General features: G+C 40.7%; 1 protein-coding gene across 1 annotated transcript; it reads right to left on the reverse strand.

Moving 5' to 3' along the window:
- Positions 1–9813: 9813 nt before the first annotated feature.
- Positions 9814–18998, reverse strand: LOC142662363 (nicotinamide N-methyltransferase-like). Its single transcript, XM_075840589.1, has 4 exons — positions 18874–18998; positions 15458–15531; positions 11478–11685; positions 9814–10725 (listed from the first exon to the last, which is right to left on the reverse strand). The coding sequence occupies exons 1-4, from the start codon at positions 18996–18998 to the stop codon at positions 10296–10298; spliced, it is 837 nt and encodes a 278-aa protein (XP_075696704.1). The 3' UTR covers positions 9814–10295.
- Positions 18999–21264: the final 2266 nt, after the last annotated feature.

Here is a 21264-nt window from a genome sequence, read left to right on the forward strand (position 1 = left end):
AGATTTTCTTTTTCAATGTCACATTGTAGAATCTATTTAATTGCCATCTTCAGCTTCATTTCTTTATCCTTATATTGAACACGGAATTATTATTTTTTTGTGGACAAACCATTATTGTCCTGAGCAAAATGCATCAAGTGCCATCTTGTGTTATGAGTCCCATTGTGAACAGTCCAATGTTTGGCTCTAGGTGTTTTTGTGCAGGCTTAAAACTAAAGACATTGTGGACAGACATTGGATGGAGACCAAGTAAATATCCACTTTTTACCAGCATGTCGTTTTAAGGTCGAGCATTCTGTGCTGCCGAATTATATCCCGAATAAGGGTCGGAGCTCTGTTTTCTCTAATACAGAGCTCCAAATCCCCTGCTCTCTTTACACAGCCATAGCTAAATCTTGTGTTATGTGAGAGATATGGGGGAAAAAGACAGTCACAGAGCACGCCTCTGGGGTGATACCATCAATTCAGGGTGGATTGTATTATCAAAGGTGTTTTAGGGAGGAACTGCACACACCTTTTGTGGTTTTGCTAGAAGGTCGGCACAACTCGATCATCTAGCAAGTGGAGCTGTTGTGCTCCATATTTAGGCAGTCTGCTGGCCCTTGGAGTGGACACCGGTGGCTGAAGAATCAGCGGAATCCGATGTGGAGAATGGGTTCAAAAACACTTGAAAAACTATCACTCCTTGTTGAAGGCGCTCCTGTGCTCCGTTTGGAAGTCAGCCAAAGTCCCCAGTAATGGAGAAAGCCTCTTGGTCAGTGAAGTATAAGAAAGACTTTATTTCTTAAAAAAAGATATGGGTGGCTTAACGGCATAAGTCTCTATATATGGTCCAGGGAGCTACGCGTTTTGACCTAGGACTTAGGTCTTCATAAGGCTGATAAAAAGTCAGAAAGATGCATTCCTTAAATGCTTACTTGACCAAGAACCCCTTCTGGGTCAAAGGTGCAGGTGATAGTTCACAGTGGGAGTGGTGTACTCCCGTTCCTCTGCCGGTGATCAATAAAGACTTTAACAACAGTGAAAAAATTATCTAATATAATACAGTGCATATACACTATAAAACCATGCTAAAATTATGTTAAAATCTACTAAAATGATTAAGACCATTATTAAAAATAACACATCCTATCCTATGTTTGGATTACATACAGATAGATATCAGTAAAATTGCCAGCTATTAAATATGAGTATACAGATAAGAATACTAACGATATGATTCGGATGTGGGATTTGTTCATTTTAATAATGTTTTTTAATAATTTTAGTAGATTTCAACATAATTTAGGCATAGTTTTATAGTGTATATGCACCTATCAGGTCCTACTGATGCCAGATGAAAGTAATTTTACTGTATATAGTCAACGAAAAACATACCTCTTCCTTATCAGTAAGTCATTATATACATAACAAACCTAAAAATATCGAAACATTCTCTGCTAAAGGCAATACTATTTGTACCGGCAAAAAAATGATCAACAAATATTTTCGGTTCAAAACCATTATTTGTGATACAACTGAAGAACGATGGACGTAATTTTCTAAGAGACAGAAAAACCTCCTTGTCCTTAACTTTGAAGCGTGTTCAGGATTCAGCTGAGAAGATACATCTACTTATATATGGATTTTATGTTGACTCATCACTTACTTATTTCATGTAGCTCCGGGGGTGGTACACGTGCAGGTATTTGTCAGGATTTTGTAATGTAGTTTGTGAAGCCAAAACCAGGAGTGAGTGTTCAGATCACGTTTTTTGTCCTACGTTTGATGTTTACGCTAGGAAAACCTCCCGGTGTATACTTTAGGTTGTGACGGATGCTTACGGGTCAGTTTACACAGCGTTCTTAGTGGATTTTAAAGCAGAAACCGCGTTGAAATCAGCGATAGGGAACACGCCAAATCGCCCTCAATTGATTTTAATTGGAGGCAGACATTTTTTTCCCCATGTGACTTTTCGCCACTCGCGGAAGTCACATGCTCTTTCTTTGAGCAGTGTCCGCCTCTGACCTCGTTGAAATCAATGGGAGGCAGAAACAACTCTTCGCACTCCTTTGGAGCATTTTTTTGTTCCGTTTTTTACTGCATTGGATTCAACAGCTTAAAAAAAACACGCGCAGAAAAAAAACGCAAAGAACATGAAAAAAAGTGTAAAAAAACGTTGGCAATTAAAAATCTGCCTCAAAATATCTGAAAGAATTTTGAGGAAGATTTGTTTTGCATGACAAAAAATGCTGTGCGATCTCCCCCTAAGAGTGGTATCCGTCACCCATACTAATATAGTATCTCTTAGGACAGTATTTTGGCCTCCAAAGAAGGAAAATCCAGACAGCACATCCAAAAAAGGAACTTTTTTTTTCTAATTGTCCTTGGCAGCACCTGAGGGTCTTCTTCTGACCCCATTTTCTAGGACAGAACTTGAACAGCATACAAATGGTTAAGCAGACAATTAATGAGTTAACCACTGGCAGAGGACTATAAATACACTCTATCCCTAACACTAGATGTGTTATTTTTCTATAGGGTCCCTTTAGGACATAGTTAGTTCTGGCTTTTCTGAGCCCTGATGACATATAATAAGCATACTAACATTTTTTTCTTTTTTTTTGTTCAGGTTAGGCGGATGCGCCATCCTGACTGGTGTCCAGTCAGTTAGGAAAAGTGGGGATACATCCAAGTGGAGAGGGGTCTCGCCTGTAGCCATTTCCCTGAGCTTTTTTCTGTTCCCCAGTGGTGGGTTGCCATGGGTGAGTATAATATCACTGGCAGCATGTATGGAGGAAGTTTACAGCAGCAGCTGCACGTTTCCTCCCGGGCTTACAGTCTGGTCTCTGCCTTAGTGGTATCCCCTGTGCAGGTGTGGGATCTGGAGACATCACGTGTTCTGGACATGTCGTAAGGCCCTGGATTTAAGGTAGGAGCAGCTCATTTGTGCCTGGCAGCCAAACGCTACACTTCTCTGAGGGTATGTTCACACGGCTTATTTTTGGCTGTTTTTCGGGCCATAAATGGCCGAAAAACGGCCGTAAAATCGGAAGCAGAAAACCTCCAAACATCTGCCCATTGATTGATTGGGAAAAACTGCGTTCTTTTCCGACGGGGCGTTTCTTTACACGGCCGTTTTGTAAATGGCCGCATAAAAATTGACCGCAAAAAAGAAGTGCATGTCACTTCTTGAGCCGTTTTTGGAGCCGTTTTTCATTGACTCTATAGAAAAACAGCTCCAAAAATGTCCGTAAAAAATGCGAGTTGCTAAATAAAGTCTGAAAATCAGGAGCTGTTTTCCCTTGAAAACAGCTCCATATTTTCAGACGTTTTTGATTTTGTGTGCGCACATACCCTAAGGTATGGGCTCTACCTCCTCTACTCTGTCGTGTTGGGATCGAGTTGTGCTCCATCTAGTGCCCAGAAGCTAGCAGCAGCACAGCTTGTTCTGCTGTGCTCCCTGAGTCTCAGTTTCTGTGACTTTTACTCCCTCTAGGGGTCATGTTTGGTATTGCTCTAGCCAGCAAGTACTTGCCTTATATTTGCATATGTCTTACTAAGTGGCTGTTTGATAGCTCGCAAGTGCTTGTATTATTTGTCTACATCTGGAATTTTTTTCTAATTGTTACATTTTCTTCCAGATGTCTAGCCTGTCAAGTTCAGGGAAAAGGAAGAGCAAATCAAGATACAGACTTTGTACTGTCTGCATCCAGCCTCTCCCTGATGATGCTGCTTCCAATATTTGTGTGAACTGTTGCCTCCAATAACCTGACATTTATTTACAAGTGAAAGAATTTTTAACCTGGTTCAAATCCCAAGTGATTGAGACCTTCCAGGATGTTAAGACCACACTTCTTAAAGAGACAGTATGCCACAGTGAAAGTGATTTTGATTGCTCCAGTTCTGTGGTCCAAGTCATGTAAGATCCTCCTCCGAAACAGAAATTGGAGTGTCTGAGGACAATTTCCTTTTTAAGAAGGAAAAATTTTCCAAACTCATTCAAGCAGTAAAAGACATTATGGAGATACCTGAAAACCGATGTCAACCAGAGACTAAGAATAATCTCTTCTATTTTCCTACAAAAAAGACCATGGTTTTTTCAGGACATTCTGTCCTGAAAGAAGCTCCCAGAGAAGGAATGGACGGCTTCAGAGAAAAGAGTGGACTTGGGGAGTCGATTTAGAGGCATCTATAAGATTGATCCCAAAGAGAATTGGGAGTCTCCCCCAGAGTTAATTTGGCAGTAGCTAAACTCACTAGGAAATCTGTCTTTCCATCAGACAACTCATCCCTCTCAAGGGACCCAATGGACCGCAAGGCCGATACCACTTTGAATCAATGTTATTCTACCTCTGCAGCTATCTGTAAGGCTTCTATGGCCTCGGTGCCTGTAGCCAGAGCACTCAGACCCTGACTCAGTCAAATTACCAGGGAAATTGAACGAGGAACCCCTAGAGAAGATCTTCTTCAAATGTTGCCTTCCATGAAGAGTGCTGCTGAGTACTTATGTGATTTTCCTCTAGATACCTTGAGGTTGTTGTCCAGGAATCTTGCTCTCTCTAAATGTGCCTGTAGGGCCATCCGGCTAAAGCCCTGGTCTGGGGATGCCACTTCAAAGAACAACTTTTGTATGCTCCCGTTTGAACCAGAGAAGCTACTTCAAAAACAGCTAAACAAGGTCCCTTGAGAGCGTTAATGAGGACAAAGGCCACACTTTTGCTTCTACTACAGGAGCTAGATTTCGCTCCCTTCGCAACAGAAGTAGAAGATCTAGATTTAACAGAGGATTTAGATTTTCAGGAAAACCGTACGACAAGAACAAAAGTAAGACAAATTATTCCACGATCAAGAAGAAATCCTTCTTGCTACAAAATCCGAGCTATGATGCCAATTTAGCAGAGAGAGTAGGTGCCAGGCTTCTATGATATTCTCCTGTACGGTCAGGCACAACCACAGATGCATGGGTTCTTCAAACGGTTCACATTGGTTACCAGATAGAATTCCATCACCTACCTCCCGAAAGATTTGTTGTCAACCGAGGAGACAATCCTGTGGTCCCTCAGATTCTTCAAGATTTTCTCCTAAAAGTTGCACTAGAGGAATTTCCTGTATCTCAACAAGGAAGGGGACTATATTCCATCATTTTCCTGTTCCCCAAGGTAGACGGAGGTTTGATATTAATTATAGACCTGAGATTACTCATTATCCCTCATCTTAAAATGTCTAATGGACTCACCCTTTGAACCCATTTCTGAGTCTTCTCCCCAGCTGCTATCTTGGAAGACTCTGTTCCCAATTGCCATTACTTCTGCGAAGGGAGTTTCTGAGTTGCAGGCTTTGTCATCTGATCCTCCGTATTTAAGATTTTCTTCGGACTGTTTAGTCCTGAGGACTGTGCCATCTTTTCTTCCCATCAGACGAGAATATAAATCAAGAGATTTATTTGCCTGTTTTCTACCCTAATCCAGTGAATGATGAATAAGCTAAGTTGCATCTCCTGGATGTGAAAAGAGCAATTGAAACGTACCTTTCCCGTTCCAAGGAGTTTAGAAAATCCAGCTCCCTATTCTTACAATACTTTGGCTCCAAAAAATGGGCTCAAGCATTTAAAGCTTCCTTAGCTTGTTGAATACAATCTTGAATTATTAAGTGCTACAGTCTCAGGGATCTTCCTCTGCCTTTTCCGTATAGGGCACATTCAACCCATGGTACAGCGGCCTCGTGGGTAGAAGCAGCGGAAGTTCCTCTTCACACTATCAGCAGAGCAGCTTCCTGGTCTTCTGGAGACACCTTTGACAAGCATTACAGGCTAGACTCTCTGTTGTCAGAGCGTTCTGCCTTTGGCTCTGGAGTTTTAAGTCTTGCAGCTGCTGATAACCCACCCTTTCTAGCTACTTAAATCCTTTGGGTGCTGTCAAGGACGATTAGGAAACCTGAAATTTGCTTCCCTGAAATTTTCCTTTCCTTGAGTCCGAAGGCAGCACCTATTCCCCCCCCCCTTAAATATATTTTTACTTGGCACTTGCAAAGTGGCTGGTTTATTCCACATCTAGTGTTAGGGATAGAGTGTATTTATAGAGTGCTATAGAAGAATACCCACGGGTGCTGCCTTCGGAAAATTTCAGGTAAGTAAATTTGAGTTATTCACCCAAGCATGCTTGAGAAAGGCTCTGAAATGTCGTATTGGTGAATAATCTTAAGATAAAAAGGGGGATAAAAAAGAGAGAAAACGGCGCTCCTCTAAGGTGATATCGTTCTGGTATTTGTAGGACAATGAGTAACTTAATGAATGGAGCTCACCTTGGTTTTCATCAGGTATATGCCTGATGAAGACCACAGTGCGTGGTTGAAACGCGTTGCAGCAATCGAATTTTATATTGTTCTTTTAATAATAAAATCGTTGAAAATACACCCTGACGATTTTGTGAAGATATCAGTACAATCCACACCTGAGCGCCCGTTCAGAGGAGCAGCTTTTTCTTCCTAATCTGTATTGGTGAATAAAAAAGTTCCTTTTTTTAAAGTGCTGCCTTGATTTCCCTTTTTTGCTGTTGTTGGGGACAGTTGGATCCAGTCCTGTTGGGCTTTGCACTCCTTTTTTCACAAATTATTCTGGTGCGGTTACCTCTTTTGTGCACTAATATTTTGGCCCCCATCTGACAATGCATCCACATGGACACATTTAACGCTTACATCCGGAGCTTTTTTGACGTACACACTAAACTCAAACATAAACGTTATGTGAAAAGGGGCTAAGAGAAGACGTAGTATCCGTCTTTTATACTTTTTTTCGATTTGTAATCCATACTTAGGGGAGTAACTAGGGGAGCATATTGTCCCTCTCCCCCCACTTGTTGCTTTAATGCGCAGGCCCCAGTTGCGTTGATAGTCTCAAAGACAACATAGCTATAAAAAAAATGACTACATATGTTACTAGGTAATAATACGTCCACACCATGACCACATATTACCACTACATAGTGACTAAATAATACCACCATACTGTTACTGAATAAAACCTCCATACCATGATCACATATTGCCGCCACACCATGACCACATATTACCACTACATAGAGACTGAATACCACCGTATTGTTAGTGAATAATACCTTCATGCCATAAACACATATTACCACCACATAATGACTGTATAATACTATCATACTGCTACTGATTTATACCACCATATTGTTATTGAATAATACCTCCATGACCCCATATTACCACTACATTGTGACTGAATAATACCACCATACTCATACTGAATAACACCTTCACACCATAACCACATATTACTATCACACATCGACTGAATAATACCATCATACTGTTACTAAGTAATACTGCTACATTTTGACCACATATTACTACTACATAGTGACTGAATAATCCCACCATACAGTTAATGAGTTTTACCTCCACACCATGAACACATATTACTGCTACATAGTGGTTGTATAATACTACTATGCTGCTACTGAATAATACTTCCACATCATGAACATGCATTACCACCAAATAGTGTCTGAATAATAGCACTATATGGTTACTGAATAATAACGCCACACCATGATTACATATTACCACCATATAGTGATCAAATAATACCACCATACTGTTACTAACTAATATCACCATACTGCTACTGAATAATACCACCACACACTAACCACATATTACCACCACATTGTGACAGAATAATACCATCATACATTTACTAAATAATATCTCCATACTATGAACACATATTACCACCACATAGTGTCTAAATAATACTACCATCCTGTTACTGAATAATACCTCTGCACCATGGTCATATATTACCGCCACATAGTGACTGAATAATACCACCATACTGTTACTGAATAATACCACCATACTGTTACTGAATAATACCCCCATACTGTTACTGAATAATACCTACATACTGTTACTGAATAATACCCCCATACTGTTACTGAATAATACCACCATACTGTTACTGAATAATACCCCCATACTGTTACTGAATAATACCACCATACTGTTACTGAATAATACCACCATACTGTTACTGAATAATACCACCATACTGTTACTGAATAATACCTCCATACTGTTACTGAATAATACCCCCATACAGTTACTGAATAATCCCTCCATACTGTTACTGAATAATACCCCCATACTGTTACTGAATAATACCCCCATACTGTTACTGAATAATAACCCCATACTGTTACTGAATAATACCAGCATACTGTTACTGAATAATACCTCTGCACCATGATCATATATTACCGCCACATAGTGACTGAATAATACCACCATACTGTTACTGAATAATACCTCCATACTGTTACTGAATAATACCACCATACTGTTACTGAATAATACCCCCATACTGTTACTGAATAATACCCCCATACTGTTACTGAATAATACCCCCATACTGTTACTGAATAATACCACCATACTGTTACTGAATAATACCCCCATACTGTTACTGAATAATACCCCCATACTGTTACTGAATAATACCTCCATACTGTTACTGAATAATACCCCCATACTGTTACTGAATAATACCTCCATACTGTTACTGAATAATACCTCCATACTGTTACTGAATAATACCACCATACTGTTACTGAATAATACCTCTGCACCATGATCATATATTACCGCCACATAGTGACTGAATAATACCACCATGCTGTTACTGAATAATACCTCTGCACCATGATCATGTATTACCCACCACATAGTGACTGAATAATACCACCATACTGTTACTGAATAATACCTCTGCACCATGATCACATATTGCCACCACATAGTGACTGAATGATACCTCCACACTATGAACACATATTACCACCACATAGTGTCTAAATAATACCACCATACTGTTACTGAATAATACCACCATACTATTGCTGATCAGGGACCTAGCTGTTATATGTCCCTTCCTTTAAAGACTTTATGTCTGTAAATCTGAAAGATTACGAAACATCATGAAAATATAATATAGTAACTTTAAAGGTACATTTATCCTCCCGGCCTCTCGAGCTCTTCAGATGTGAATCCGGTTTTCTTCTCCGTTATTTAAAGTGCCTATACGCATTAGATGAAAGTCAGCTGAACTTGATTACATCATTAGTTTAATGGCCGCCACTCACCACTTCTTACTTACCTGCTTCTGTCGTCCTGGCCAATGCTGCTCCCCTTCTAACAACCTACCATGCCGACAAAGCTCTGTTCTGGTTCCTAGTACGTGGGTGGGCTGACTTTCATTGTCTTAAAAAGCCAGCCCGTGCCAAATTATTCCAGCTAGTCTTTTCAGACTATAAAGGGTCATTCTTGCTCTTCGTACCTTGCCAGAGCAATTAGGTTCTTCCTAGCGTGACTACTGAATTATCATCTATATAGTTTTTTGGATTTCCCTTGTTTGACCTCTGCCTGTACCTATTGACCATCCTTGCCTGCTCCCTGTCCTGCCCTCTGGCTAGTGACACGTGATAAACCTTGCCGCACGTGCTGTTCTTTTTTCTATACCTGACCCCACTTACTTGCACTTCAACTATTGCTTTGGCCATCACCAAGGGAGACTGCTTAGACTCCATTCCCCGGTTTAGCTCTACTTCATATCCTTTGGTGACCTAGTGGGTTCACACCGCCCCCTGTTCTGGCCCTGTGACAGATCATCCCAGTGGCCCCATGGCAGTTGACTCTCAGAGTGGTCATAAATATTAAGGTTTTCTGAAGCAACAGCAAATAAGTCATACACTGAAAGGGTATTGTACAAAAGGAACCAGAACAATAACATTACACAGTCTTTACTGCATGTTAACACCCATATCACCATTGTGAAAAGACCAAATCAAAAGCATTGAACATATAAAAGCAAGTCTACATGTGAATGGAAGAGAAACAATATCACAGCAATTGAATTTACCAGTCTATCAAATACTCCCAACACATATGTGTTTGTGGGACCTAAAATAAGCAGGCAATGGACAAAGACCTACCAATGAGATCGTCAACAAAAATGGCTACTTTCAAAATCTGTGTTATGTGATCCCTCAGGCTCCCTATGTCTAACCAAATCTGGGTTAAAATATTAGAAATGATCACACATATGTCATATTATGAGGATATATTTTCAAATCACTATACGAATAGGAGACATGGAGGGATATAAGATCCCATGTCAGAAATAAAGCATAGCATGTATGCATGAGATCGAGATTCCAGAAGCTGAGGACCCTTGCGAGGTTGAGCATATACAGACTGATGGGGTCTTCTACTACGTGTCTCAGAGAACACTCTCAGATCTGCTGTCCTCTGTGAGCTGTGATGAACACAATGGAATCATAATCAGATAGATCACTTTTTGCCTTTCTCGGCAGAATTTCACACTGATCTATAATTAAACCTTCTCCAGTGAGAGTCTCTCTTATGAAGCTCTCGTTGGTTTTGAAGCTATGAAACTTCTCTTCACCAACTGTGTAATATGTTGCATTTAAAGTCCCGAAGAGTATTAACTGCCCTTTAGGTTTTAAAAATGTTAAGAATCTTCTCAGATTTTTTATATAATCTTCTTTATCTTTGCTGAGGCTTTCGAGCAGCCATGCAGTGATCAGACAGTCGGCTTGTGGTAGAACCAACGGATCGGTGAGATTTTCTTTTTCAATGTCACATTTTACAATGTGTTTAATTGCCGTCTTCAGCTTCATTTCTTTCTCCTTATATTGAACACTGAAAATAAAGCATTTTTTTTAGAAGCAGACATTTTTTTTTTAGAAACAAACTATTTCTACAATGGATTATATTGGACAGAGCAAAAAGCATCTGGTGGCATCTTGTGTTATATGATTCCCTTTTTAAGCAAGGACGTGTGAACAGTCCAATATTTGGGTCTAGTTGTTTTGTGCAGACTTAAAACTGAGGACATTGTGGACAGACATTGGATGTAGACCAAGTAAATATCCACATTTTACCACCATGTAGTTTTTAGGTTCAACATCTGTGCTGACGAATTTCATCCCAAATAAAGTTTTTTTCTAATACAGAGCTCCAAATTCCCTGCTCCTCTTATACAGCCATAGTTAAATAATAAAATTCTGCCTGCCTGAAGCAGCCACTAGGGCAGCACAAAAGCTTGGTGCGTACAGATGTATTATTGAGATCAATGTATAAATTGTATGCAGTAATGCTCCCCCTTGTGGTAGCTATCAGCAGCTAGAATTTTATAACTTATCTCTATGTCTGTGTAAATATTTGGTTAAGGGGTGGTCAATCACTTTTAGAATTGGCAAGCAGTTAGGAGTTGGTGAGTTGGTTCAGATTGTGCAATGTCACTGAACTAAGACTGTAGGCTGCCCAGCATGGCCGAAAGACCTAATTTACCAATTGTTTGAGGCCCCCTCTTTTTCCTGACCCCCTCTATGTTCTGCTTTTGTTGTGTGAAATGTATTGATGAGCAATGATTACTTGGGAAGATTCTTTACCTTTCTCCTTCAAGCTGTTTAATAATTTGTGCTGTGTGTGACCAATCATAAGCTCCAGTTTGGTCGTGCAGCCAATTGTTGAGCTCCATAACACATGTCTCCTTGACTCTTAGTATGAAGATATCTTTAAAAATTTCACAGGCTGAAAAAAGATGGTGAATGATTGGACCAAAGCTGATATCAGTTATTGTTTCTCCCTTTACATGGCCTGTAGGAAGAAAATGAAATTAGTTTTCTGGAATTTTTAAATAAGTTTTAACATGGCTAAAACTGGAAATCAAACCAATTTATATTTGACTTACCTTAGTAATTTTGTGTTGTTCACGCGTCCTTCCTGTTTATCGACTACACAATGGCGTGAGGCACCCTCTCTGATATTACTTCTTGTTCTGTGGCTATTGACCGAAGCTGCACCACACAGACTTCCTGCTCTGTTCACCCTCTGCAAGTTCTCAGCTCAATTTTAGCAGCTTCTTCCTGCATTTGGACTAGAAAGTGTGTGTGGGGGTGGGGGGGAGTAGCTAAAATTGAGCAGAGAATTCACAGTATTACATGCAGAGTGCAGGCAGGGGGTGGGCAGAGCAGGAAGTCTGTTACGTGCAGCTTCAGCCAATAGCTGCAGATCACTATGTGATGTCAGAAAAGCGGTTGTCCTTTTGGCAGTCTATCCTGTACAGCCCAGTAACATGCAGCAGTTTTGTTATTGCTTGTGGTGCAAAGGACCTATAGTATACAGAGCTCCCTGGAAACTAGCATTTAAGGACTAAAGAGAAATAATTGGCTCTGATATGTCAAATAGCCCTAGCATGTCTATGTTACGAATTATGAAAGTGAACTTCTAATAGAGTTTAGACCAGGAGAAGACAGAGATTTTTGCTGCTTATGTATATAGCTCACAGAGTATTGTCCACACTGGATACCATTGTAACAAACCCTCAGCTGTGAAAAGAATTGTTAGCTGCTGACTGATATAAGTGATGGAGAGGGCATTGTAAACACACCTTTTATCTCGGTAATGCAAAGTGAATGACCAAGAAACGATGTTTAATTCCCCAGCTGTAATACATAGACGCAGCCCCAATCTAATGAATGAGATCAGAGACAGCTCTGCTCTCCACCTTTAACCCCATGAATGCCGCAATCAAGGGAATCCCTGTGATGCGGTCAAGGGACATATCTTAAATCTACAGACAGCCCAGGGTCCATTGAAGGACCCTAGGGCTGTCTAACAATATTTCCTGTTGATAGGGCATACCTAGGTATGCCCTAACAACTGCCTGTGTACTGTTAGTATACAGGCTAATATACTGGCATATAGATATATGCCAGTACATTCAAGTTAAAAAATGAAAAACAAAATAAAAAATCCCCCTATGGTATTAATAAAAAAAAGTAATATTAACCCCTTCTCGCAACTGCACGTCCTGGTGCGAGGGGTGAAGTATGGAGGGGGCTCACCCCGCTAAGGGCCATGAACAGTTTTGTCAATAGCAACTGCAGCATCTAAGCCGATAGAAAGTGAGAGCAACCCACTCCGACAGCCCCGTGACGTGATCGCTGGTCAAATCCCCTATGGGAACTATTAAAAGGTGTAAAAAAAAAAGTTTAAGAAAGTTTTTTGGTCACCTTTCATTTACTGCGTAGGATAAATAACTAAATACTTTTGTAGTTCAGGCCGTTACGGACGCGGCAATACCAATTATGTATAGTTTATTTATTTTAATAAAAAAGGACTGATAAGCGAAAAAGGGGTAGTTTTATTTTTAAACTTTTATTTTTTAATTTTTATACTTTTTTTTACTTTTTCTTTGTCCCACTAGGGGACTTGAAGGCAGGAGGCCCTGATCGCTATTCTAATACACTGCACTACATGCAAAGTGCAGTGTATTAGAGCTGTCAGTTACTCACTGGCAGCAAGCATAGTGCCTTTGTTGCTATTTAACGTGGCTTCTAAGGGGTTAATCAGCAGGGACCACCGCGGTCGGTCCCTGCTGAAGGAGCTGCGACAACTGCTGTACAAGACAGCCACACGCTGAAAGCAGTAAAGACAAAACAAAACAAAATATGGAGGAAACACAGTTTTTCCAATTCTGCCCAACAAAGATTTTTTTTTTCAGTTTCCCATTACATTATAATTAGAAACTACAACTACAAAATATAAGCCCTAACACCACTCCATTGATGTAAAAATAAAGAAGTTATGGGTCTTGGAAGGCGGGGAGTGAAAAACGAAAACTAAAAAGCATTGAATGGCTTCGTCCCAAAGGGGTTGAATAAAAAATAAAAAATTAAAAAATTCACACAAATGCACATTTACAATTAATAAACATTATAAAAATATAAGTTCCAAAACATAAACTAATATACACATATTTTGTATCATAACGACCTTTAATACCTGCACAACAAATTTATAGCATCATTTATAGACTGGTGTAAAAAAAAATATTAAAAACTTTTTTTCTGCATTTTTGCCAAAATAAAAATGTTATATAAATTAAATGATAATGTAAATGCACCAAAAAATGGCACCTACATAAAGTACAACCTGTCCCGCAAAAACAATGTCTCATACAGCTAAGTCCAGCAAAAATGAAAAAAGTTATGAATGCCAGGACTCAGGATGGGTTCCCACAGTGCAGATTTTCTGCAGGTTTTTCATGCGTGTTTTTAGCCAAAACCAGGAATGCAACCTAAACAGAAGAAATATATATAAAAAGGCCTTATAGGTCTGCTCTCTTACATCAAATTCTGGTTTTGGCTTACAAAATGCAGGCAAAATCGGCAGCAAATCTGCACTGTGGGAACCCAGCCTTAAAGAAGAAAAAAAATTTTTAACAAATTGTTCTGGTTCTTAAGTGGTTAACCCCAATGTTGCCATTATGTGAGGGAAATGATGGGGTCACTTGTTGTTGTGAGACGCGGTGTTATGAATTTAGTACCTCCATGTGGCTCGCATTAATAGTAATTAACCCCATCGTGTATCTCGGACATTAACCCAATGTTGCCCATTATGACTGTGAGGTACATGATGGGGTTAATTACTATTATTGTGAGGCACATGGAGGCTCAACATTCATAACACCACATGCCTCACATCAGAAAATGGAAGAACTTTATATTTTTATGTTTTTTTTTAGTTGCCAAAGTATTGTTTTGGTGTCGAGAATCACAATACTACACAAAGTATCGGTATCAAAGTCCAAATTCTGGTATCATGACAACACCAGTCTCAGAATATGAATGCAATTTTTTTTTCTTTGTAAAAGTGCGAAAATATAAAAAAAAAGTATAAATTTGGTATCGCCCTAATTGTAGAGAGAAAAGTTAATATGTCATTTTTACGGCACGGTGAACGTCGTATAAACAAAATCCATAAAACAATTGATGAATCACTGTTTTTTCCCATTACACCCCACAAAGAAGTTTTTTTTTCAGCTACCCAGTACATTATATGGTACAATAACTACTGCCATTTTTAAAAACAACAACTCTTTCAGCAAATATCAATCCCTCATATGGATATGTCGACGGAAAAAATAAAAAAGTTATGGCTTTTGAAAAGCGGGGAGAAAAAAATTTAAATTAATAAAACAAATTGCTGTGTCATCAAGGGGTTGAAGGATGTTAATAAAAAAACATACCTCCTCCTTAAGGCTAGACTCACATGAACCGAGTGCAAGCTCGGATATGAAAAACTGACGTTTTTCACGTCCGACTTGCACCTGTGCAGGTCCCGTTTTCGCGGATCCTCATAGACTTGAGTCTATTGAAAACGGAAGACAATAGGACATGTTTTATTTTTCAATGGACCCTTAACATGGTCCGTTTGAACAACGGCTGCGTGAACGCCCCCATTGAAATACATGCATCCGTGTGACGGCCGTTGTTTTAACGGCCGTCACATGCACGTACTCTACGTTAGTGTGAATAAGCCCTAACAGGAAATGTAAATAATTTAAAAGTCATTATATACATACCCAAAACAAAAGTGTTGAAAAGTTTCTCCATGGGGAACAGCACTGATTCATCGGCAAAGTCCATATAATTTCCACTGGAAACATAAGTATCAAGAAAAATTCTAGAATCAAAGCCTCCAAGATAGAACTGACGAGAGCTGGAAGTCATTTTGAGACAGAAAAACTTATTTTTCCTCAATTTTGAAGTGTGTGCAGGATTCAACTGATGATTCATCTGCTCGTACAGGGATTTGATCTTATGACTCGTCACTCACATGAGACGCTCATGAGTACTTGTGACTTTGTACTTATCTTGATGAAAAGCTTACATAAAGATGTACTTATTTCATGGAGCTAAACAAGAAATAAAATGATTTCATTTTGTTGCAGAACATATTAGGGAGATTTATTCTTACTGTCCTAAATGTAGAAAGTATAAAACAAAATCAGGCAGGCAGAAAACTCTATCACAATGGCGGACGCATAGTTGATAACGTTTGAATTTTTTTTCCAGGGACACTTAGGGTTTGGTGTCTTTGGTGGGTGCGTCTTATGGGGGTGTGGTTATCTGGTGGGTGTGGCTGGTGGGCTGGTGATCAAACCGTCGCATTTACACAAAAATGGTATTATTAAAAACTACAGCTTATCCCGCAAAAAAATAAGCCCTCATACCACTTAATCGACGGAAAAGTAAAAAAGTTATGGCTCTCAGGATTTGGCAACACAAAATAATTTTTCTTTTTTACACTTAGGTTTTTACTTGTAAAAGTAGTAAAATATAGAAAAAACGATATATATTTGGTATCGCCGTAATCGTATGACCCACAGAATAAAGTTAACATCTTATTTTCATTGCACAGTGAATTCCGTAAAAACGGCGCGCAAAAAAACATGTAGGAACCGCTGTTTTTTTCATTTTCTACCCCATAAATATTTTTTTGCCCATTTCCTAGCACATTATATGGCAAAATAAATGGTGCTACGAAAAACGACAACTCGTCCCGCAAAAACCAAGCCCTCATAGTACTATATCGATGGAAAAATAAAAACATTATGGCTTTTGGAAGGTGGGGAGGAAAAAACGAAAATTAAAATCTGAAAAAGGGCTGCGGCGGGAAGGGGTTAAATATAGTCCTGTTTTGGGTGGACATCTAAGCAATGTAAGGCCTTATTCACACGAACGTGTTATACGTCCGTGCTACGCGCGTGATTTTCACGCGTGTCGCACGGACCTATGTTAGTGAGTGGGGCCGTTCAGACTGTCAGTGAATTTCACGCAGCGTATGTGCGCTGCGTGAAACTCATGACATGTCCTATATTTGGCCATGTATCGCGCAGCACGCACCCATTGAAGTCAATGGGTGCGTGCAAATCGCGCTCGGCACACAGAAGCACTTCCGGGTGCCACGCGTGATTCGCGCAACAGTAGTAAAACAAATGAATGAAAACAGAAAAGCACCTCGTGCTTTTCTGTTTGTAAACATAAAAACAGGGTGTCATAATGATGCCGGCTGCGCAAAAATCACACAGCCACGCACCATATGCTGATGACACACGGACCTTTTGCGCGCGCAAAACACAGTGTTTTTTGCGAGCGCAAAACGGACACGTCCGCGTGAATAAGGCCTAATGCTGTAGGAAGACATTCTCTCCATGATTTTCCTGTCTCAGCCATTGCCTGTTCAATATTTAATGCTGATATTTCTTCTCTAAGTATTTCTCCTGTGAAATGTGTGCCATGATCACTTTCTGTGGTTTCTGGAACACCATACCTACATATCACTATATTGAGCAGCTTCTTAGCCATGGTTTTTGCATTGGCTGTTGCCACAGATCATGCTTCGGTCATCCTGAAAAGATATCAACATAGTCAAGGACATATTCATACCAACCAATCTTGGGAAGCTGTATGTAATCAATCTGCAGTCGCTGGAACGGGTACAATGGCCTTGGCGTATGCTTCTCGGGGACTTTTACTGTTCTCCCTGTGTTATGGCTGGCACAGAGAAGATATTTGTGCACATATCGGGTTGCAGCATTGTTTTACCCAGGGGCTACCCAGAACCTGCAAACTAAACTTACCATTTCTTCCTTAACCGCATGTATTGGTCCATGTGTCAAATATGTCATCATAGGGTATAGAACCAGGGGTAGGCACAGCTTACCTTTTGTCTGCCATATTCCCTCTTTGTCCTCTTTTGCCCCTTTTTCCTTCCATTTTAGCCTGTTTTTGGAGTAATCTGAACATTGTCATATTAACCGCCCCCTGTCCTGCTTCCAGGTTCATATAGCATTATTGTGGGGAGAGGCATCAGTGCAGCTGCCATTTGGTTCCATATGACCTCAGATGAGTGTTCCTTTGTATGTGCCTGAACTTTTATAATGACTACCTGTAAGGCTCTGAATAGGGCTGCTACAGCTTCACTGTTTTTCACAGGTTAAGGCCCCATGCACCCGACCGTAAAAACTCCCGTAATTACGGCTCGTAATTACGGCCCGTAATTACCGGCCCATAGACTTCTATTGGTCACGGGTACCTCTCCGCATGCTTACAGGAAGGTGCCCGTGCCGTTGAAAAAGATAGAACATGTCCTATTTCAGGCCGTAATTACGGCACGGGCAGCCCAAAGAAGTCTATGGGGCTCCCGTAATGACGGGTGACTACGTGTGTGCACCCGTTATTACGGGAGCGTTGCTAGGCAACGTCAGTAAATAGTCACAGTCCAGGGTGCTGAAAGAGTTAAACGATCGGCAGTAACTGTTTCAGCACCCTGGACAGTGGCTATCGATCATAATATAGATAAAGCTGTAAAAAATAAAGACGTTCATACTTACCCAGAACTCCCTGCTTCTTCCTCCAGTCTGGCCTCCCGGGATGACGTTTCAGCCCATGTGACCTCTGCAGCCAATCACAGGCCAATCACTGGCTGCAGCGGTCACATGGACTGCCGCGTCATCCAGGGAGGTCGGGCTGGATGTCAAGAGAGGGACGCGTCACCAAGACAACGGCCGGGTAAGTATGAATTTCTTTTACTTTTATTACAGAAAGGGCTGTCCCTTCTCTCTATCCTGCACTGATAGAGAGAAGGGCTGCCTATTAGTGCAGTGCAATTTTGCAGCCAAAAACGTGCCCGTAAATACGGGTGGAATACGGGTCTAATACGTGTGACCAAGGACCCGTATTTACGCCAGTATTTACGGGTGGACAAAAATACGGTCGTGTGCACGAGGCCTTACTTGATGAACCAACAAAATTTCTGCTCCTCCAAATTGGGCCATAATTAAGTGCAACACCAAAACCATACCTTGAGTCCGTAAAAATGTTAACAGTTTGACCCCTCGGCCTGTGTACACGCTGCAGTGAGCCGCCTCCCGGTCCAAAATCCCAGGTGGGGGTTGTCGCTAAATCAATAGAACCAGGGGTAGGCACAGCTTACCTTTGGTCTGCCATAGCCCCTCTTGGTCCTCTTTTGCCCCCTTTTCCTCTAGTTTTAGTCTGGTTTATTTTAGCAATCTGAGGATTGTCATATAAACCACCCCCTGGCCTGGTTTCATATAGCATTATTGTAGGGAGAGGCATCAGTGTGGCTGCTTTGGCCGTCTCATCTACCAAGTGGTTACCTACAACCTCAGGTGACTGTTCCCTTGTATGTGCCTGAACTTTTATAAAGTCTACCTTTTTAGGTAGCTGTAAGGCTCTGAATAGGGCTGCTGTAGCTGCACTTTTTTTCACAGGTTAAACTGATGAGCCAACAAAAACTCTGCTCCTCCAAATTGGACAATAATCGTGTGTAACACCAAAAGCATACCTTGAGTCCGTATAAATGTTTACAGTTTGACCCCTCGGCCCGTGTACACGCTGCAGTGAGTGCCTTCAGCTCCGCCTCCTGGGCCGAAATCCCAGGTGGGAGTGGTTTGCTGAATCAAAATTGCATGCAAGGAGTTAACGCCATATCCTGTCTTGGGTTCTCCATTGTCATATGATCAGGATCCATCTACAAATAGCTCAAGATCTGCATTAGCATTGGGTGTTTTCCACACATAATCAAATTCATTTTCTTCTTGTTTCATTAATTCAAAACAATCATGCATATTATTTGGAACAGAAAATGAGAAAAATCACCATGGTTCCTCCTTCTGCTGCTCCTCCTGTCAGCGCTGACTTCATTCTCTTTATTCCCAATCTATCTGAATGTAGCTGGGTTCAGAACTGTGCATATTTAGATGGTTAGGTTAGGCAGTGTGAGTAGTGCTACCTCGTATTTTATAGGTCTTGCAGCTGATAGATATTTTGTACTGGCCTGTGACAAAATTTCCTGTACTGAATGTGGTACCTGTATGGTGAGAGGGCACTCAAGTACAATATCTGCTTTTTTTTTTCTTTTAAAAGTGCTGCTGCTGCTAATGCTCTGAAGCACGATGGTTCACCACTGATCACAGGGTCTAGATGTACAGAGTGGTACCCCAATGGTGTTTGTTTTGACCCATGTACAGATGTAGCCGTCTTTATCTTGACTCTTAGGGTATGTTCACACGAGGTCATTCGGTCCGGTACTTGCGGCCGAAATACGTCCGTCAATTACGGACGTAATGACCTCGTGTGAACATACTCTTAATGTATTAAATACACAGTGGCAGGATCCTTTATCTTGACTTTTTCAATGACTTTTCAATGACTTTTGTTGTGTGATATCACGCTGCAGCAAGTTATCAGAATCAAGATAAAGATGGCTACAATCATAGTTGTGTAAGGACACCTTGTGCATGTCTTTTTGTCTCATGACAAAAAAGGTTAAAGGGTTTTGTTTAGTCTGGTATGCCTAAGGTTGGTGCAGCATAAAATACAGTATTGTTAATTCCTCAGCTGTCAATTGAAATTTTTCTGCCTTATTCCTAGTCATCATATTCTCAGTCTGGTACTACCTGAATTTGGGTTTTGGGACGCTGAGGTTGTTTGGGACAATTTCTTTAAATGTGTCCCTGTTGTCCACAATGGAAGCACAGGCCATTTCTCTTTGCCTCCTCAGGATCTGGCTTTCTTACTTGGTTTCCCCTTGGTCTATTTCCCTGTTGTCTGGCATTGCTTTGGGTGTCTGTGGCTAAATTAATAATGATGGGCTGGAGTTTATTTACCTGTTTCTGTCTTGCTTCCTACTCTTCTAATGCCCTTAGGACCAAAATAGTTTCTTCCAAAGGTATCAGAATACAGTCCGGTATACACACCATCAATTTGGCCCTCAATCCTGTAGCACGTGGTAATTTACTTGTCAGAGCCAGATGTTCAGGTTGGGTCCATGGCTTATACCAAGTAGTGGATTGTTCTCCATTTACTGGAACTACACCATCCGAATCTGCGGGTTGCAAAACTCTAGTGGTCTGGGTAATTACCGGGACATCAACATAAAATGGGTTATTTGAGGTAATAGGGTAAATAGGTGCAGTCAACAAAGTAGTCTCTACACCTGGGGGGGTATGGGGTATGGATAGGTAGTTTCTTCTACAATAGGTGAGTGGTGAACCTTTCCAAATTTACTGTCACCACATTTCTCCCTAATTTCATTCAGATATGGGTGTGAAACATTGCAAAAACATACCCAAGTATTATGTCTTGTTTTTCTCAGGGAATGAGTGTAAGGAGTATGTGGAACTGCAGTGGACTGAGCGGCAGCTGTTGGTCAATGAGAGCAAGCCCTCCAACACTCATTAGCACCTGGTGATTTGGCATTTCTACATTTAGAATAAAAGAGGGCATTTACAGGATTACATTGACTATCTATGGGGCACTCCAACCCTCCGTACATATCTGGATACAACTGGGATTCTTCCCT

Source organism: Rhinoderma darwinii, chromosome 10, assembly GCF_050947455.1.
Source record: "Rhinoderma darwinii isolate aRhiDar2 chromosome 10, aRhiDar2.hap1, whole genome shotgun sequence".
Taxonomy (NCBI): domain Eukaryota; kingdom Metazoa; phylum Chordata; class Amphibia; order Anura; family Rhinodermatidae; genus Rhinoderma; species Rhinoderma darwinii.

Coding starts and splice junctions, on each gene's coding strand:
- LOC142662363 (XM_075840589.1), bottom strand. CDS start 18,998: ATGCTATATGAAACCAGGCCAGGGGGTGGTTTATATGACAATCCTCAG. Junction 15,532..18,873: donor GGGGCTATGGCAGACCAAAG/GTAAGCTGTGCC, acceptor TTATGTTTCCAG/TGGAAATTATATGGACTTTG. Junction 11,686..15,457: donor TTTCAACACTTTTGTTTTGG/GTATGTATATAA, acceptor TTCTTCCTACAG/GCCATGTAAAGGGAGAAACA.